This window comes from Melospiza georgiana, chromosome 13 (assembly GCF_028018845.1).
Source record: "Melospiza georgiana isolate bMelGeo1 chromosome 13, bMelGeo1.pri, whole genome shotgun sequence".
Lineage (NCBI taxonomy): Eukaryota > Metazoa > Chordata > Aves > Passeriformes > Passerellidae > Melospiza > Melospiza georgiana.
The window spans coordinates 5,185,480-5,200,890 of NC_080442.1; the positions used below are offsets into that span (position 1 = coordinate 5,185,480).

At 44.6% G+C, this 15,411-nt stretch overlaps 2 protein-coding genes across 2 annotated transcripts; both read right to left on the reverse strand.

Moving 5' to 3' along the window:
- Positions 1-5,375, reverse strand: PSMA4 (proteasome 20S subunit alpha 4). The gene is made up of 9 exons (XM_058033833.1): positions 5,314-5,375; positions 5,039-5,116; positions 4,787-4,829; positions 3,865-4,027; positions 2,459-2,536; positions 2,139-2,227; positions 1,180-1,310; positions 838-961; positions 1-406 (listed from the first exon to the last, which is right to left on the reverse strand). Exons 2-9 carry the CDS (start codon positions 5,039-5,041, stop codon positions 252-254), a joined length of 786 nt encoding a protein of 261 aa, XP_057889816.1. The 5' UTR covers positions 5,042-5,116; positions 5,314-5,375; the 3' UTR covers positions 1-251.
- A 521-nt stretch (positions 5,376-5,896) lies between these two features.
- Positions 5,897-10,761, reverse strand: HYKK (hydroxylysine kinase). The gene is made up of 6 exons (XM_058033829.1): positions 10,630-10,761; positions 10,442-10,521; positions 9,809-10,146; positions 8,941-9,083; positions 6,957-7,140; positions 5,897-6,404 (listed from the first exon to the last, which is right to left on the reverse strand). Exons 3-6 carry the CDS (start codon positions 10,137-10,139, stop codon positions 5,941-5,943), a joined length of 1,122 nt encoding a protein of 373 aa, XP_057889812.1. The 5' UTR covers positions 10,140-10,146; positions 10,442-10,521; positions 10,630-10,761; the 3' UTR covers positions 5,897-5,940.
- Positions 10,762-15,411: the final 4,650 nt, after the last annotated feature.

Consider the following 15,411-nt stretch of genomic DNA (forward strand, 5'->3'; position numbering starts at 1 on the left):
TATTCTTCTTAACTTTTATTCCATAATAAAAAATAGAAGATGAAAGAAAGAGTGTTCAAGAATTAAAGCAATTATTGGTCGATGTAAGGAGCAGTAAACTAATTATCTAAATGATGACTAAGGACCTGGTTCATCAAAAGTACTTCTGGGTCCTCCATGGCATGGCTGTAAGGCTTCTACAGCACAAAAATCCAGATTATCTTTTGCTGAAGCAGGTCCTTTATTATCTAGAGAACACTTGATTTCGTATTCTATTTATCCTTCTCTTTTTGTTCTTTCTCCTTCTTTTCACGTTCAGCTTTTGCTTCCTCCTCCTCATGTTGTTTTATCAATTGTTCCACCTCCTTTTGCTTCAGAACCCTTATTACTGTCTTTCCGTTCTCTCTTGTCAGTGTTGCAATTTCAACTGAAACACATGGAACAGACAGCAGCGTTTAGGCAGAGCAATCATCAGCAGGGCAAGGTTTGAGATGACAAGTGACAGAAGGCTCCAAAGCTCCGTGTGCCAGGCAGCCTGGCTGGAGGCAGCACCCCAGCTCCCTGCTGCAGCTCAGCACAGCACAACTCAGCAGCAGGGCAGCTCCTCTCAGGGCTCTGCCCCCAGACACGCAGTTCCAATCCCCCAGCTGCAGCCTTGCCTCTGGAGCTGCCCAACAGGGCCCATCAGCCTGGACTGAGCTAGCTGAATGCCTCCTGGGCTAAGGCTGACAACTGCTGCATCTTCTGAAAACACTTTTTTGTGACAACTGACACTGCAGTGAGCCACATCTGGAATATGTGCACTCACCACTCCCTTTGTTTAAGCAGAAGGTGCCGTCCCGTGTGGAGAACGCTCACCTTTCTCAGCAGAGAGCTTGCTGACATCCATGGTCTTGTTTAGAACCTTAATGGCCAATGCCAGGGCAGTCTTTAAGGTCATTTCCCCTTCTTTGTAGTCTTGCTTCAGCATTGACACAGCTGCCTGTAAATTTCACAGAAATTAAAACTTTGGGCCATCAATCACACAGCCAGGGTGTGGGGTTTTGCCAGATAATAACACATGAGTTGAGCTGACAGCAGCATTCCTACAATTACCTGTAAATCTCTCCTGCATTAATAATCAACAACTCAGCTTAATTAATACAGTACAATTTACACTTTTTAACTTGTCTTTTTGAGAAGAAAAAAACCAGAACTTACAGCACTATTATTCCCAATGCATGTGGCTTTCCACCCTCCATAATTTCCACTAGGATCACTTTGGTACAGCTGAAATCCATAATGCTTATCCCAGCCAATATAGAGCAATGAAACACCAAAAGGACGTTTTCCTGTTGAAAAGAAGGCTATTAGCAACCTAAATTTAGTAACAAGATTGGTCACAAGTTACAATTATTTTCTTTGATTTAATTTTTCAATCTATTCCTGTGAACTAGGATTTAACACAGTTCTGCACTTCTGTTGCTTGAGATAAGCACGCCAGCATTTCCTTCTAAGTCATGGGGTGGAAGGCAGCAGGGGTTTATTCCATTTAATCTTAAAAGCAGTTCATTTGTGTCTCCACAAATTGTAATTTACCATCTCAGAACTTTAAATCAAAATGTAGTATTTCAAGTATGTAGCTTAGCTGTTAAAGCATTTAACTTAGCAAAGTCAAAAGCCAGGTAATTTAAAAGGTAATTCTCTCTCACTACATATATGTAAAACAATAAAACAACACAATCATCAGTTCACATACTAAGGAACACTACTCACAATATCATTTTCTAACATGTTGCTTGAGCCACTGATACCCCTACACACAGCCTTGTTTTTGATTCATTGTGCCATTATGCTGTATAGGCCCAAAATGTTAAAAGGTTGCCTAAACAATTTTTGGCTGGTCTTTTGATGGCTTTCATTCAATGCAAGAGCACTCAAGGCATTCTATGCAATGAGCCAGCCTTTAACTTCCCAAGCCATAAAAAGGAGAAGCCTCAGAAGCAAAAAACAGTAACCATGACTACCCATTCCCCTCTTAAATTAGAATATTTTTTTCCTAAGTATAACTTTTTAAGAGAATTCAGTAGAACTGTCCACAGACTTAGATCCTTCACATTACATAAGAGAATTGTTCTTGAGACATTTAGTAACACAATGATTCATCACACTTCATTTACCTCCAAACTGTGTGTAAGCCTGCTTGATATCACACAGTGCTGTTACTAGTTGTTCACAAGGAATGGGCTCTTGATACTGTAACAAATACCTAATATCAAAGAGGAAAAAAAAACAGTTTTCAAAACTTGTTTTGCTGACCATATCCTGCACAACATTTAAGAGGAAACAAGTTCTCAAGTTAAGAGTATCTGTGCTCTAGCTGTTCTATTTCAACCTATTTCAGATCTACTAAATGCATGTTCATTCTGATATAATGCATGAAGAGAGCTGAATGTGGAGCACAGGTGAGTAAAACCATGTTAGCTGTCAGCAGACCCACCTCTGTGCAATCAGTCTCAGCTCATTTGTTAGAACATTGGCATCTGAAGTTATTCCTGCCACGCTGCACGCCATATCCCTGCAAGAAAAGCATACAAATTAACTGAATTCCTGTCAATCTCCAACTAAGCAACCAACTCACATCTTCACACAGAGGTTCAAGCAGAGCACCTGCTGTTGGGCTTTTCTCATCAAAGCTACACAGCTGCCATACAAAATGGGCTCCTCAGCTCCTGCCTTCAGGGTGCACCAAAAATATCAGTAACCATTTGCTAAGAGCAGAGGTGGACAGCCAAAGTCAGTAAATCAGTATGTTAGTTGTACATACAGTTCTGAGAAGAGGGCCATGCCAAGGATGATTCAGCTCTGAGAGGTTTTACAAGAGCCATTAGGCACATCCATACAGGTGTCTCTCAGGAGGCCACCTGCCACAGCACACCTCAGAGGGAGGCACACAGATGTGACAGGCTTTCAGTGGGGGCTGCTGGCTGACACGTGCCATCTGGGTAACTGAAACTTCATGGTCTTGGTAGGGGTAGGGCCCTAACAAAAATAAGCACTTTAATCCTTGATTGTTTTGTTGGATCTTAATTTAGTATCTCTTTAGCTCAATCTGATATGCTACAAACCTTTTGCTACACAAAAAAGATTTGTGAAATTAGGAATTTTCCAAAAGATGGAAGCACTGTTCTAGGTGACTACTCCAGTGTGCTGTTACACTGCCTCCTTGAAAATCCAGTACTTCCTACCATTCCATGTGCTTTCAAGATCAACATGGAATGGGAGGAAGACAGGACAGAAAACTATGTGTTCCTTTGCAGCTTTTGTCACAGATGAAGCTCTACCTCCCTTGCAACAAAAAAGCATAATCCTTAAAACTCTTTGCTCTGACATCACAAATTTAACTTCCAAGAGCTAGAATGAAAATGATAATAGACAGATATTTCATCTCGGCTACAACTGTGACAAAAAAGCCTAAGGCACATTTTACCCAGTTACCTGAGACTTTTCAAGCCATCAAAGAAAAACAGATGTGGAAAAGGAGCTGAAATAGCCTGGTAATTTTTGTGTGCACTCTTTATTCTGCCCTCCAATGGTATTTTGTAAAGCTGAGACTTCCCAGTTTCCTTAATTGCTACAGTACCATTACCTTGTATAGTGTAGTACCAACAAACAGGCTATTCCACCTAGAAAATTCTCCTGGGGATTAAAAAAAAACCAAACCAGCAATACTTCTACTTTAGAAGGGGAGCTACTAAAATGAACAATGACAGAATAGTCATACTTGTCTAAAACACCAAACAAAAAGATTATTAACACTTCAAATAAAATAAGCCCAGGTTATATGCTAATCAGTACTTTGCTGTTAATTACATCACAGGACATTTAATCACCATTTCAACTTACTCATTAAGCTTGTATATCTTCTCTGAGAAAAACACTTCATCCAGAAGCTTGTGAATGTTGCGGCGCTCTGCTGCCAGCAGGACTCCATCGTTTGCTAGAATGCCCAGGCAGGTGCCTGCATGGCCAATGGCCTCCATGGCATACTCAACCTGGTACAGGCGACCTGGGAAAGGATTGGAACTGCTGCCATCAAAGTGACACTGAGCAACACCAACTGCACAAGGTGACTGACAGTTACAAGAATCTGACAAGTGCTCATTGTCCCACCTACTCCTTCAGTCTCTTACCAGTCAATTGTAAATTAACTGGCTGAAAGGAGCAAGGAATCAAAGAAGGAAAATAAGGTAATACTGGACATGGCCACTGGGGGGAAAAAAAGCCCTTTCTATAAAATAAAAACACACCTAATAAAAAAAAGAAAAAAATTAAAGAAGTCTGTGCTGCAGTAGAATAACCCAAGACAAATTTTCAATAAACAAAGAAAATATTTTATACTGGATTTCTTGGGTTCTTCCCATCTAAGAAGTAAGAAAACATGGTTTGTACGTACTTGTTTCAGCATGTGCAAGAATAACAAGGAAAGGCGTGACTGCACCCACAGGACATTATCCATTCTCAGGGAACAGTGACAAAATCTAACCATGCTCAAACGAGAGACAAATGGTTATTTCAAAAACATGGCACATGATACTACTCACTAATGGGACTCAGTCTCATTATTGTTCAATCAGAATGAATTTGAAAGTGTCCACTTTGGACCCTTGCTGTCCATACAGAACTGGGTGTGGGCAAATATGGTATCTGTAATTCATATTCAGAGAGAAGCATGCTACTAACAACCACCCTTTGTGCAAGTGTTTTCATAGTTTTGAGAAGACAGAACAGTCAGAGTTGACTTGAAAGCGTCGGGTTAAAAAAATACCTTCCGGAGAAAATATGGTAGTTCTGGAGTCATATCTTCGAGACTGTAAAAGGAATAGCTCAGTAAGTATCACCAGTCTCTTGTCACCAACGCCACAAAGCCCCTATATAACAGACCCAGCCATCCGGTGACCGCGGGCTGGTCACTGGTGCCCGCAGCCCGGCCCCTGCAGTGTGACCGCCGCCCCCGCCCGGGCCGTGACTCGGCAGCACCCGCGGCTCAGCAAAGCTCCGGGGAAGGCGGCTCACTCACCATGATGCCGGGGACGCGCCAGGGGCAGAGGGCAGCGCGCCGGCAGGAGAGCACAGGGCACGGGAACCGGCACCGGGCCTGCAAGAGAGCACAGGGCACGTGAACCGGGAACCGGCACCGAGCGCACCCGACACGGCCCCAGGGGGCGCTGCCGCCCGCGCCCGCACTGCACAGTCATCCTCAGCGCGGCACAAAGCGAGGGCCGCGCCGCCTCCCGCGCCGCGCAGAGACGCGTCCCGCGCCCCACCGCCCACCCGCCGCCCGTCCTCACTCACGGCGGGCCGGAGGCAGCCGCTGGGCCGGGCGGGGGGCGGCGAGGCCCAGCCGGCGGGCAAGAACCGGGCGCTGCGGCCGCGCCCGAACCTTCACCGCTGCGTCGGAAATGGCCGCCGCGCCTGCGCGGTGCCGCCTGCCGGCCTGGGGCGGGGCCTGCGCCCTTTCCTGCCGCCGGGGGCGGCGCTGGCGCGCGCAGCCCGCAGTGTCACGTGCGCGTGCCGGGGCTCCGCCGACAGGGGCGGGAAACGGCCCCGCCCGCCGTGCGAGGGCAGGGAACGGTGACACCGCGTGATGGTGTGAGGGCCGGTAACGGTCACAGCACATTCCTGCCGTGAGGGCCGGTAACGGTCACACCGCACCCCTGCCGTGATGGCAGGTAACGGTCACACCGCACCCCCGCCCGAAGGCGGGAAAGAGGGTGCACAATGGTCACATACCCTCCCCACGCTGTGAGGGCAGTAATGGCCACAGCCCTGTGCCCGCCGTGGGGGCGGTAATGGTTTTCTCTCCCGGGGAAAAGAGGCGGGGTTTTCTCTCCCGGAGTCCCGCCCTGCCCGCGGACATCCAGCTCAGACAGCGCCGCCTTTATTGCTTTATTTATCCCCAGAACCTCAGCAGCCTCGGACCTACGGGGCAGGTGCGTGGTGCGTGTACGCCTGGGCAGTCTCAAACCACTTCTTCTCCACAGCTTCCTGGCCCACCTCGAACATTGTCATTAAGTGTTTCCAGCCAGTTTTTGCCGTGATTGTGAGGTACTCCTTGTTCTCTGGGTACAGAAGAGCTGTGTGGGCAGCGATGACGAGGGACTGTGCAAACCTCCCACTCACCAGGAGAAAGAGGGCACCTCTCTCCTCAGCAGTGAGCGGCAGGATGCTCTCAAACCCTGCGAGAACATGTCCCCCAACACTCAGAGGGTCTGGGCTCTCAATCATCATGTACATGATGGCTATTGCAACCTCAAACACGTAATATCCATAACTCATGTCGCTGAAGTCCAGGATGCCAGACACTCTGTACTGGGGATTCTCCAGGGAAGCAGAACAGGAGTCTACTAGAATGTTGTGGTCATTAAGGTCTCCATGATTGATACCTAAACACAGAAGAAACAGAAACAGTATTTAATAATTATTAAACAGCTGAAACAGCTTTGGGAAGATGCATGTCAAACTAACACTCAGCTACAAAACCACACTAGTCCCCTGCAGCATCAAGTGCTGCCTGTCACACATTTACTGCTTCCCATGAAGCACTCCTGCACTGCCAGATAACCGACAGCAGCAACTAGAAAAACTGTCACATCATCATCAGTATCAATGTCATTTGAATTCCAAAATTTGGATTAAGTACTTATTTGGGCCTTTATGAAAGGTAGCACCATACTCCAAATATATTTAGTAAGCTGATATGACAGCATGAAAACCATAAACTTAACTGGGAGGAAACTCATCAGAAAAATAAAGAACTGACCCTGACTGGACAGAACATTCCTCTTGGCTTACTCTGTGCTGTGTCCATGTCAAGGCTAGGGAAAAGAGATTTACTTTTTTTGCTGTTTTTGTTTTCCTTCTCTACAGAGCCAAACTCCTGTATGAAATTTCTGTGTCTCCGTTCAACATAATTACAAGGAGAATAAAATACTCACATGCTCGGAAACTGCTGAGCTTGGGTACTACTTTGCCTTTGAACTGCTCAATAACTTGCTCCACCACTGCACGGTATTTGTTCTGGCCCAAGGCATAAATGTACTGATCTAGAAGAGGAACATTTGCCAGATTCCAAATGAACCGACCTCGATGCAGACTTTTTACTGATGGATGCTGGAATTTCTTTGGAAAAAGCACACAATAATATAGGCATAAGAAAAATTGCAGACTATATGATTAAAGGGCATGATTCAAAACCCCTGTTAATTTTAACAGGTTTCTAGTAAGACTCACTGAAAAGCACCATGAGTTGGACTGTTGTTTTTTATCAAGTAAAAGAATAACCTGAAGAATGATTAAAGCAAGCATCTCAATATCTACATACAGCCTGGATGGTTTTTCCCCATGGTTTAGGTACAAAGGTTATCTAAAGTAACTTGAATAATGTAAAACTGCTGTTAACTGTCCATAGGGTGGCATAAGAGTGGCAACTTTGAGCCTCTGCCAAGGCCAGAGGCCCACTCAGCTGTGCTCAGCCTGCACAGCTGGTCCTGCAGAAAGCTGTGGGAGCAGCAGAGACACAAAACCTGCCAGCATGCTGGGAGCAGGCACACTCTGTGCTTTAAGGTGGGACCTTTGGGGGACAAGCCTTGGGAACAGCTGGTGTGTGGAAAATCCTGAGCACAGCAGTTTATGGAGACACTGACCATGGCTTTATGCTCGTGAAAATTTGCTTTTGTACATCCAGGCCTCACTACTTTAAACATACAAGGTCCTTAACCCCATCTCCCTAGCAAATGGTTTGGAAAATGACATTCAAAGAGGAAAAGCATCTCTCCCACACCATGCTTATCTTGGACTCCTCAAATGCTTATTAAGGTGACACTGGGCCAGACTGCATCAGTGCATAGGGCAAATTAAAAAAAATCCCACAAGAGTAGCTGGCTTCCTTTTAAGAAAAAAAACTACAATAACTATGTTTGAAAATAGAGCTCTTGAAGATCACTAAATGACAGTCAAAAGTTGATGGTGTATGAACAAGTAAAGAACAAGACTAAGCCTAAACCACCTTGGTGGATGATAATCCATGTGTTAAGAGAATAAAGAGCCTTTTCTATCAGAATTTCTTCTCATTAACTACTTCCTCCTTAGCAGGATCAGTCACAGCATATTTTGAGACTAGCTTATTTAACCCCATTTTAAGAGTGTGACCAGTGTGTCAAAAGGCAACAGTAAGTTATCTTTCACAATTGAAAATGCTCTTGTAATTTAAGAATGTGCTTAGTAAAACTGGCAATTCACATTTCATAACTGTCTGAAGCTGGCAGCCAGAACATGAGAAGGAAAGGTTAATGAAAGGTTAATAAGTAATGTGAGGTCTTTCATGTATCAAACTCAGTACTGGCTGATTGATCAGCTTTATTACCCTGTGTAACTACAGAGTAAATAACTTAGTTTGCATTAAGACTGAGTGGAAGTGGTGCAAATGAGAAGTGTCACAGATCTCTGCTGGCACTGTAGGAAGGGTACCAATGTGAAACAGTCACAGTGCTAATGAAGAGAAGAAAGTCAGCAAGTCAAAAGGAATTCAGAATAATAGATCAGCCAGCCAGCTGAGCACTACACAAAAATCCTTTAACACAAGCTTGGTGTTCTGTTCTTCTAATTCAAACACCCTAGGGTTATTCTCCTTTATTTGCCAGGTTTGAAACATTAACAGGTGAGCTCTGCATATATAAAAACAACTCCTTATCTCCCTATCTGTGGTACAAAAATGCACTGCAGGAGGATCACCAGTACCAGTCACTTGTCATGTACTTGGGGAAAGGCTTTAGCCAGCTTGGAGGCTGAGCCATGGGTCACTGACACCTGCAGTCACCAACTTGCATTTTGCAGGTCTGAAGGCAGGCAGCAAGCACGTGAGCAAATGCTGCAGAGACGTGGATTGAGAGAGAAGTGTGAGGCTAAAGCACAAGAACTCACCTCTGAGAGCACTTTATCCACGCTGGCAGCAAGCCTCCCAATCTCATACAGAATCTGAGCATTGGTAGTGATTTTTGCTACTGGTGTGCCTGGCAGGTAAGTCAGCAGTCTGACCATGTACTTCTTGCTCCCAAGTCCAGTACCTGACAAGGAGAGATGCAGTTAGTCACTCTGCTGTGTGCTGAGTAACAGTTAATGCAAGAGGCAAAAAAGGTGTACCCCAGTGTGGAAGTGGTCAGAATTAGCTCATAAAAATGCAAAGATTTCATTTACCAGAATGTTGTGTAATAATGTACAAAGCTTAACACACTTAGAAAATCTATGCTGAGAAAAACTCAGCACCAAGCAGGGTTGCTCCAGTGCCTGCACACTCCCACAAAGTTTTGCAGCAGAACAGGTCTCAGGAATCCCAAATGTTGCTCAGAAGTTACAGTGACAGTAAAAGCTAAATGCCAACACAATTTTTCTTCCAAGCACTATTTAAGCAATTTATTCTGGCTTCAGAGGTGGGCTAGAACTGTATTTTACACCACTCTGAATGCTAATAATTTCAAGCAGCATGTAGTTAATGAGGCATTTTTAACTTTTCCTGTGCATGGACACACGTCAGATAAATGTTTTCTCCAATTCCTTAAGCTGAAGTGTTTTCCTAAGTGTTCTCCTAGTTAATTATTATTCTCTCTGAGTTACTTTGCTTCAGGTATTTAACTTTGGACTGTTATGGCTGGCATCCAGGTCACCTGATGCATATCCCTGGTATCAAACACAAGCCCAGAGTTCCCTTTAGCACACACATGGTGTGCCATATGACAAGCTACAGCCAGCTAAGGGTGAGAGTGGGGCAGTACAGGTGCCCACGGTGGCTCACCTCCCGATTCCAGAGACATTATGTGACCATCTTTTGTCAGATAAGGAGTAGCTGAAGGGAAGCCTTGAGCACTGAGAAACATCATGGCCTGGGTCTGCACTTCAATGAGGTCAGGCTCCTGGCTGTCTTCTGAATTGGTGATTTTGAGGACATACTCATCAGCACCTCCAGCTGAGACACGCACGTGGAAGTTCTGATCATCATAGCTGGGGAGTGAGCTGATCCAAGACACCTTCAATCCAAACACCCTGTCAACCAATTCAGCTGCCCCTCTCTCATCAAACGTGGGCTTGGTCAAGGTCTGGGGCTGACAGTCATTTCCAGAAGACATTGTGTCTCTAGGAGAAAAAGAAAAGCTGGATGATCTGATCTGTATTCTGACACCAGAAGCAGTAATTACTGCAACAAAATGCATTCAGCCACTGGGGAAGACTTTCCTTCATTCATTAAACAAGCAAAGAAAACCAACCTCCTGTGCCAGCTCAGGTTTCTTACATCATAGCTTATCAAATACTTAGGCTGCAACCCCTCCAAAGAAAGACTGCTAGAGAGATGCACTCAATCTGTTCAGAATAGCAGACATGAAGAGCTTATTAACCAAGCTTTTATTCTCATTTCTAGCAGCAGCCTAACCTGGTATTGCTGATGGTTAGGAATGACTCCCTCAGGAGCAGAGTTGCTGAATCCCTGATCAGGCGGTCTTCAATTCGTGTCTGCAAAAGGCAAGAATTATTTTAGTAAATCATACCGTTAAAGCTGATTAAATGTTTCTGCTTGGTCACGGCCTCGCAAATCCCTGTGCTGAGACAGGCAGCACAAACCCGCAGACGCTCGCTCGTCTCTCGCCTGCCCAGCTGCAGGAATCTCGAGTCTCCCCAGACGAGCGCAACCCTTGGACTCGTTGTGAGCCGCGCCAACCTTTGCCCAGCCGGGGAGGCCGAGGGGCTGCAGCAGCCGCCGTCAGCAGCGGGGCCCGACCGGCCCGGTCCCGCCTGCCCCGCAGTGCTCCGCGGAACGCGGGGCTGCGCCCGCTCCGAGCGCCCGGGGCTCCCGCGCAGCACCCGGGCCCGGCCGCGCCTCCCGCCGGCACCGGAGCGGCCCCGCGGCACCGGAGCGCCGCCGCAGGCCGTGGGCTTTGTTTGTCTCCACGGCACGAGAGAGGAGGAAAGCTGCGACTTCCTGTCACAAAGGCGAAACACTTAAAAAATCCTGTGTCCGCAGCGGGCAGGAGGGAAGACGTCCGCTTTATTCTTCTTTAAACCCTTTTATCATCACACCACATCAAAATCTCTGCCAAATGCTTAGACTGAAGACTACATATAAATATATATAACAAACCTGAGGCATCTTGCTCAGGATGTCCTTTGTACTGTCCCAGAGAAAGTTTTTACTGGGGCAATAGGTCTACTCCTAGAAAATTTGACCCTTAATGAAAATAATGACAAACCTTAAGATTAATATAGAAATATCTTCTGAATCTCCTAAAAAACAAAGGTAATCTGCTATATTTGATGTCCTGCTATGACAGAATCAGGAACCTAAAGAAAAGGGAATTTAGGAAAGACATGCTGAAGAACACCCAACAAACTGCCTCCCCCCAAAACCCAAACAACATCTAAAGCATCTTAGGTAAATCAGTTAAAAATCCTCTATCACAAAATTTCAGTATTGTTTGTAATATCAGGGACCCCCAATTGAAAACATTATCTTCATCAAATGCTTATTTTAATCAAATAAGGAATTTAGAAAACAGAAACTATTTTCCCAAGAAACAATTTTTTTTCTCTGCAATTTCAGAACAGATGTTAAAAGTAATTGACCAACCCTTCTCACCAGAGATCACAAAATTAAGGGTTTTTTTCCACAAAGAATAGAGCTCTGTAAAACATTTAAGGTTCCCTCTCCTGATATCTGAGGCCCTGAAGCTTTAGTTCATTGGAGTAAAATCCATACAGCAGGAAAGCATTCTTGCTGTGTTTAACATAGCTGGTTACAGAAATGCACTCCTGAGCTCTGCAAACAAGATTACAATGTACTTTGCAGAGCTGTACTCCTGACTCTTGCTTCAGTTGCCAGCCTAAACTGCAAAAGCAAAGACCCATAAACTTCTGTGCTTCTCCTGCCTGCCTGGTACTCTGGGGGAGCTCACTGTGGTTGTGAGGCAAGGCAGGGTTTGAAGGTTGTACTTTGGCCTGTCTTATTATCTGAAGAAAGAATAATTTAGCATCCATGAGTTGAACTCCACAGCCTAATGCCTGTGCTGAAAGTGAGGGTTGAAGTAGGTTAGTGGTGGACATCCCCAAATCGCTTGTGAGGATCTTATCAGAGTTGCAACCTTGGCCAACAGCTTGCTTTAATACAGAATTTCATCTAGATTCTAAATGAGACATTTTTCAGAAGGGAAAGGAAAAGTTGTCTTATATAGCAAGAGGTCTATTATCATTATGGTGCAAGGATTCCATATCACCAGTTTCATACCTCCTCGATGTTCCTCATAGTCATCTCCTCTAAGCAGTGACTGTTCCTGTCCTCACAGCAGCCACCTGACTGCAGATGCCACCAACCCACTCTTTTATACCACTGCTCTTATTGGCTACAGCTGTGGCCTGTTAACATCAGGCTGCTCCTAATCTTTGGTAATTAGCTCAGCTACAACTCTTTAGGGGACAAGATTACATTCACACCTTCATTTACCCATACTGTATCCCCCTACAAAAATTTATTTAAAAAGCATTTGATATAACATCCAGAGGGGTGTCCAGAGCACAGCTAAGCCAGAGAACATCCTCCTACAGCAGCTAAGCATGCTTTGTGCTTGTGAGCCCACACTCACTCCTAACAAGTAAATGGAACATGCATCATGATATAACACACAATATTATCCCTCTTTTATTCACCCTGCCCCTTCACATACAGTACCCTTTTAAGTGTATTTCTTACTATCTATTCAAAATAGACAGTAACATACAACAACTGTCATATAATTTTATTTATTAAAAATAATTTACAACATTGGTAACATTGTATGCACAATTTTCATCAATTAAACTTAAGATATATCTATGCAATACTTACTGAACTTAAAACAGACTGTTCTGTTGGCTTTAAACAGCAGACAATGATTTGCAGTTGCTTAAATAGGATTAATATACATAGCTTCTTGTCCTTATACTTAGGTGTAAAATGTATAAACATCAACACTATCCCAAAGCTTTGTAGTCTGGGATGGGGAGGAAGAGGGAAGCAAGAAGAGAAAACATTTACAAAAATTTCAACAAGATTCTCCCCCAAATCCAAATGGAGAGAGGTCTAGGTTAAATACATCTAACACACTGAGTCACTTCTCAAACAGGTACACGTCCTCCTACACTTCAGGATACTAAAGAGAGGTCTAAGTGAACGTTTGGTGTGTGAGCACAGCAATCCTGACTGTCCCAGGCCCTGCCAGAGGGCTCCTGCCCAGCCCTGGCCCTCAGGGTCCCAGCAATGTGTCCAGAGTTAAATGTCCTCGTTGGCTGCTGGCCCCCTGAGCTGCACTCTGCACAGGGACAGGGAGCAGGGCTGTTCCCACGGCTCACAGCAGATGGGGCACGGGCAGAGCTGTCCCACAGAGCCCCCCCACCCCACAGGGAACGGGCCCAAGGGTAGGAGCCAGCCTGCACACCTCAGAGAAGCCAGACTTGGGCTTATGGAGAGCTGCACCTGCTGCAGCTACAACAGGAGCCTCCAGCTGGGCAGCCCCTGTGCCCAGGCACAGCTCAGAACTTCTCTCTCAAGAACTACAAGACATCAGTGCAGCAGAATCAGAGCAGCTGCTAAGGTAATGAAGCCCCATTTCTCTAAAAGGAACTGACCTGCTTTACTGGTGACAACTTGCAGGTAAGTCACGTGCCCTGAAGTTGTATTTCACCTCATCAATCTGCCTTGACATGGCTTGGATTCCTGTCTCCTGAAGCATGGAGAAAGGGCAGGGGGCTATGTTTCCTTCAAGCATTAGTAAATAGGCATGGAGTTGCAGTTGTATTATCTGCATGAGGCACCATTATGTACCAGCACTAAATTTCCATTTTCTCCCCAGTAACATTTCCTTAAACTAAATCAAGAATATACCTTTGAGCTGGAATAAAATAGCATTAGACACTGTTGTACAAGAAGTAGGATCTGCCCAGTCACTCTGGATAGAATCAATGGAAGTGTACCACAGAACAGGAACTCGTTCAGCATTCAGTTGAATAGAATATTCATTGATTTATCCCCCCTTAGGACTGGTAGGAGTCACCGGAATGGTTCTCATCTTACCTAAAAGAAAATCACATCAATCTAGTGAAATATAAAAACAGATTAAACAGAACTTCAAACTTTAGTGAACTTAGTCTAACAAAACAGAAAAATAGGTATTAAATTTATGTCAATCAAATTAGTTTGGCTTTTGAAATGTCAAAAAATTAATACACTGTATTGATATAATTATGCAAGAGGTTTGGGGTATTTTGGGTTCAGGGCTTATTTTAAAGGAATGTCAAACATACTATTTAAAGATTTGAACAGTTCATCTGTTAGTTCACAAGTCAACTATTTCAGTATCTGGTTATAAATTAAAAGCACATGTAAATAAAGCTAATATAGTCCTCTTGAATGTTTTGATATTTAAGACAATATTTATCAACAACAAAAATCCTTAAAGCAAAATCTTGACAATTTATAGGCAAGTATTGCAGTTTTGTTCTCCAGCAGAAATTAAACTCTACACAAACTGTAAGTGGAGTTATGAAGCTTTTCAGGACGGGAGCACAGGAAGAGCCTGCTGGAGCTGCACTCACTGCACAGCTCAGACAGCACCAAAGCTCTGGGAAGTGGGAGCACAAGCCATGCTGCAGCTCCTCCAATAAGGGCCATGAACAGGGGCTGACAATCCCAGCCACAGCTACTGCAGTGCCAGGAGAGCCAGGTTTGTTCAGTGCTCCAGGCTCCTCCTCAGGAGGGGATGCTCTGTGAGAGCTGGGAGCTGCCAGCACAGGAGAAAGCACTCAAAGGCAGCGTGGCCATCTGACACGTGTCATGTATTAGACAGGTTGTATTTAAAGCAGAGGAATTTAAACAGCCCTAGCAAATGTTTTAAAAGGCTTTAAAGGTTAAAACATTACAAGGAGGTACTCTGATGATATTGCAGAGAGCACAATAAAAACAGATGTCACAAATGACAAGTGCATCCCTTGAAGCAGATGTGACAAACTTCAATTGAAGGGCATGAAGAAACATAGCTTAACCTGCATGAATGAAACAACTGGGAGATTTGTCTTTAAATGCAGAAATGTTGCCCATATTTCTAAGCACACAGAATTTCACATATTTCATAGCTTCAGCAGTTTAAATCTGGATCCAGAGGAAATATAATCCCATAAAGGTAAGGAAGTCAACATCTGTGATACAGGATACCATGGGCCTCATGTGGACTGCTTTTTGTTCAGTCCATAACCTCAAGAAATTGAAAACTCGGTATCTTTTTTAAGCTCTGGTTGAGGAAAATAAAAAATCTGTTTGGCCTTTAAAATTCTATGCCATCTGCTACTCTTAAACCAACAAACAGCAGTACACAGATTTAC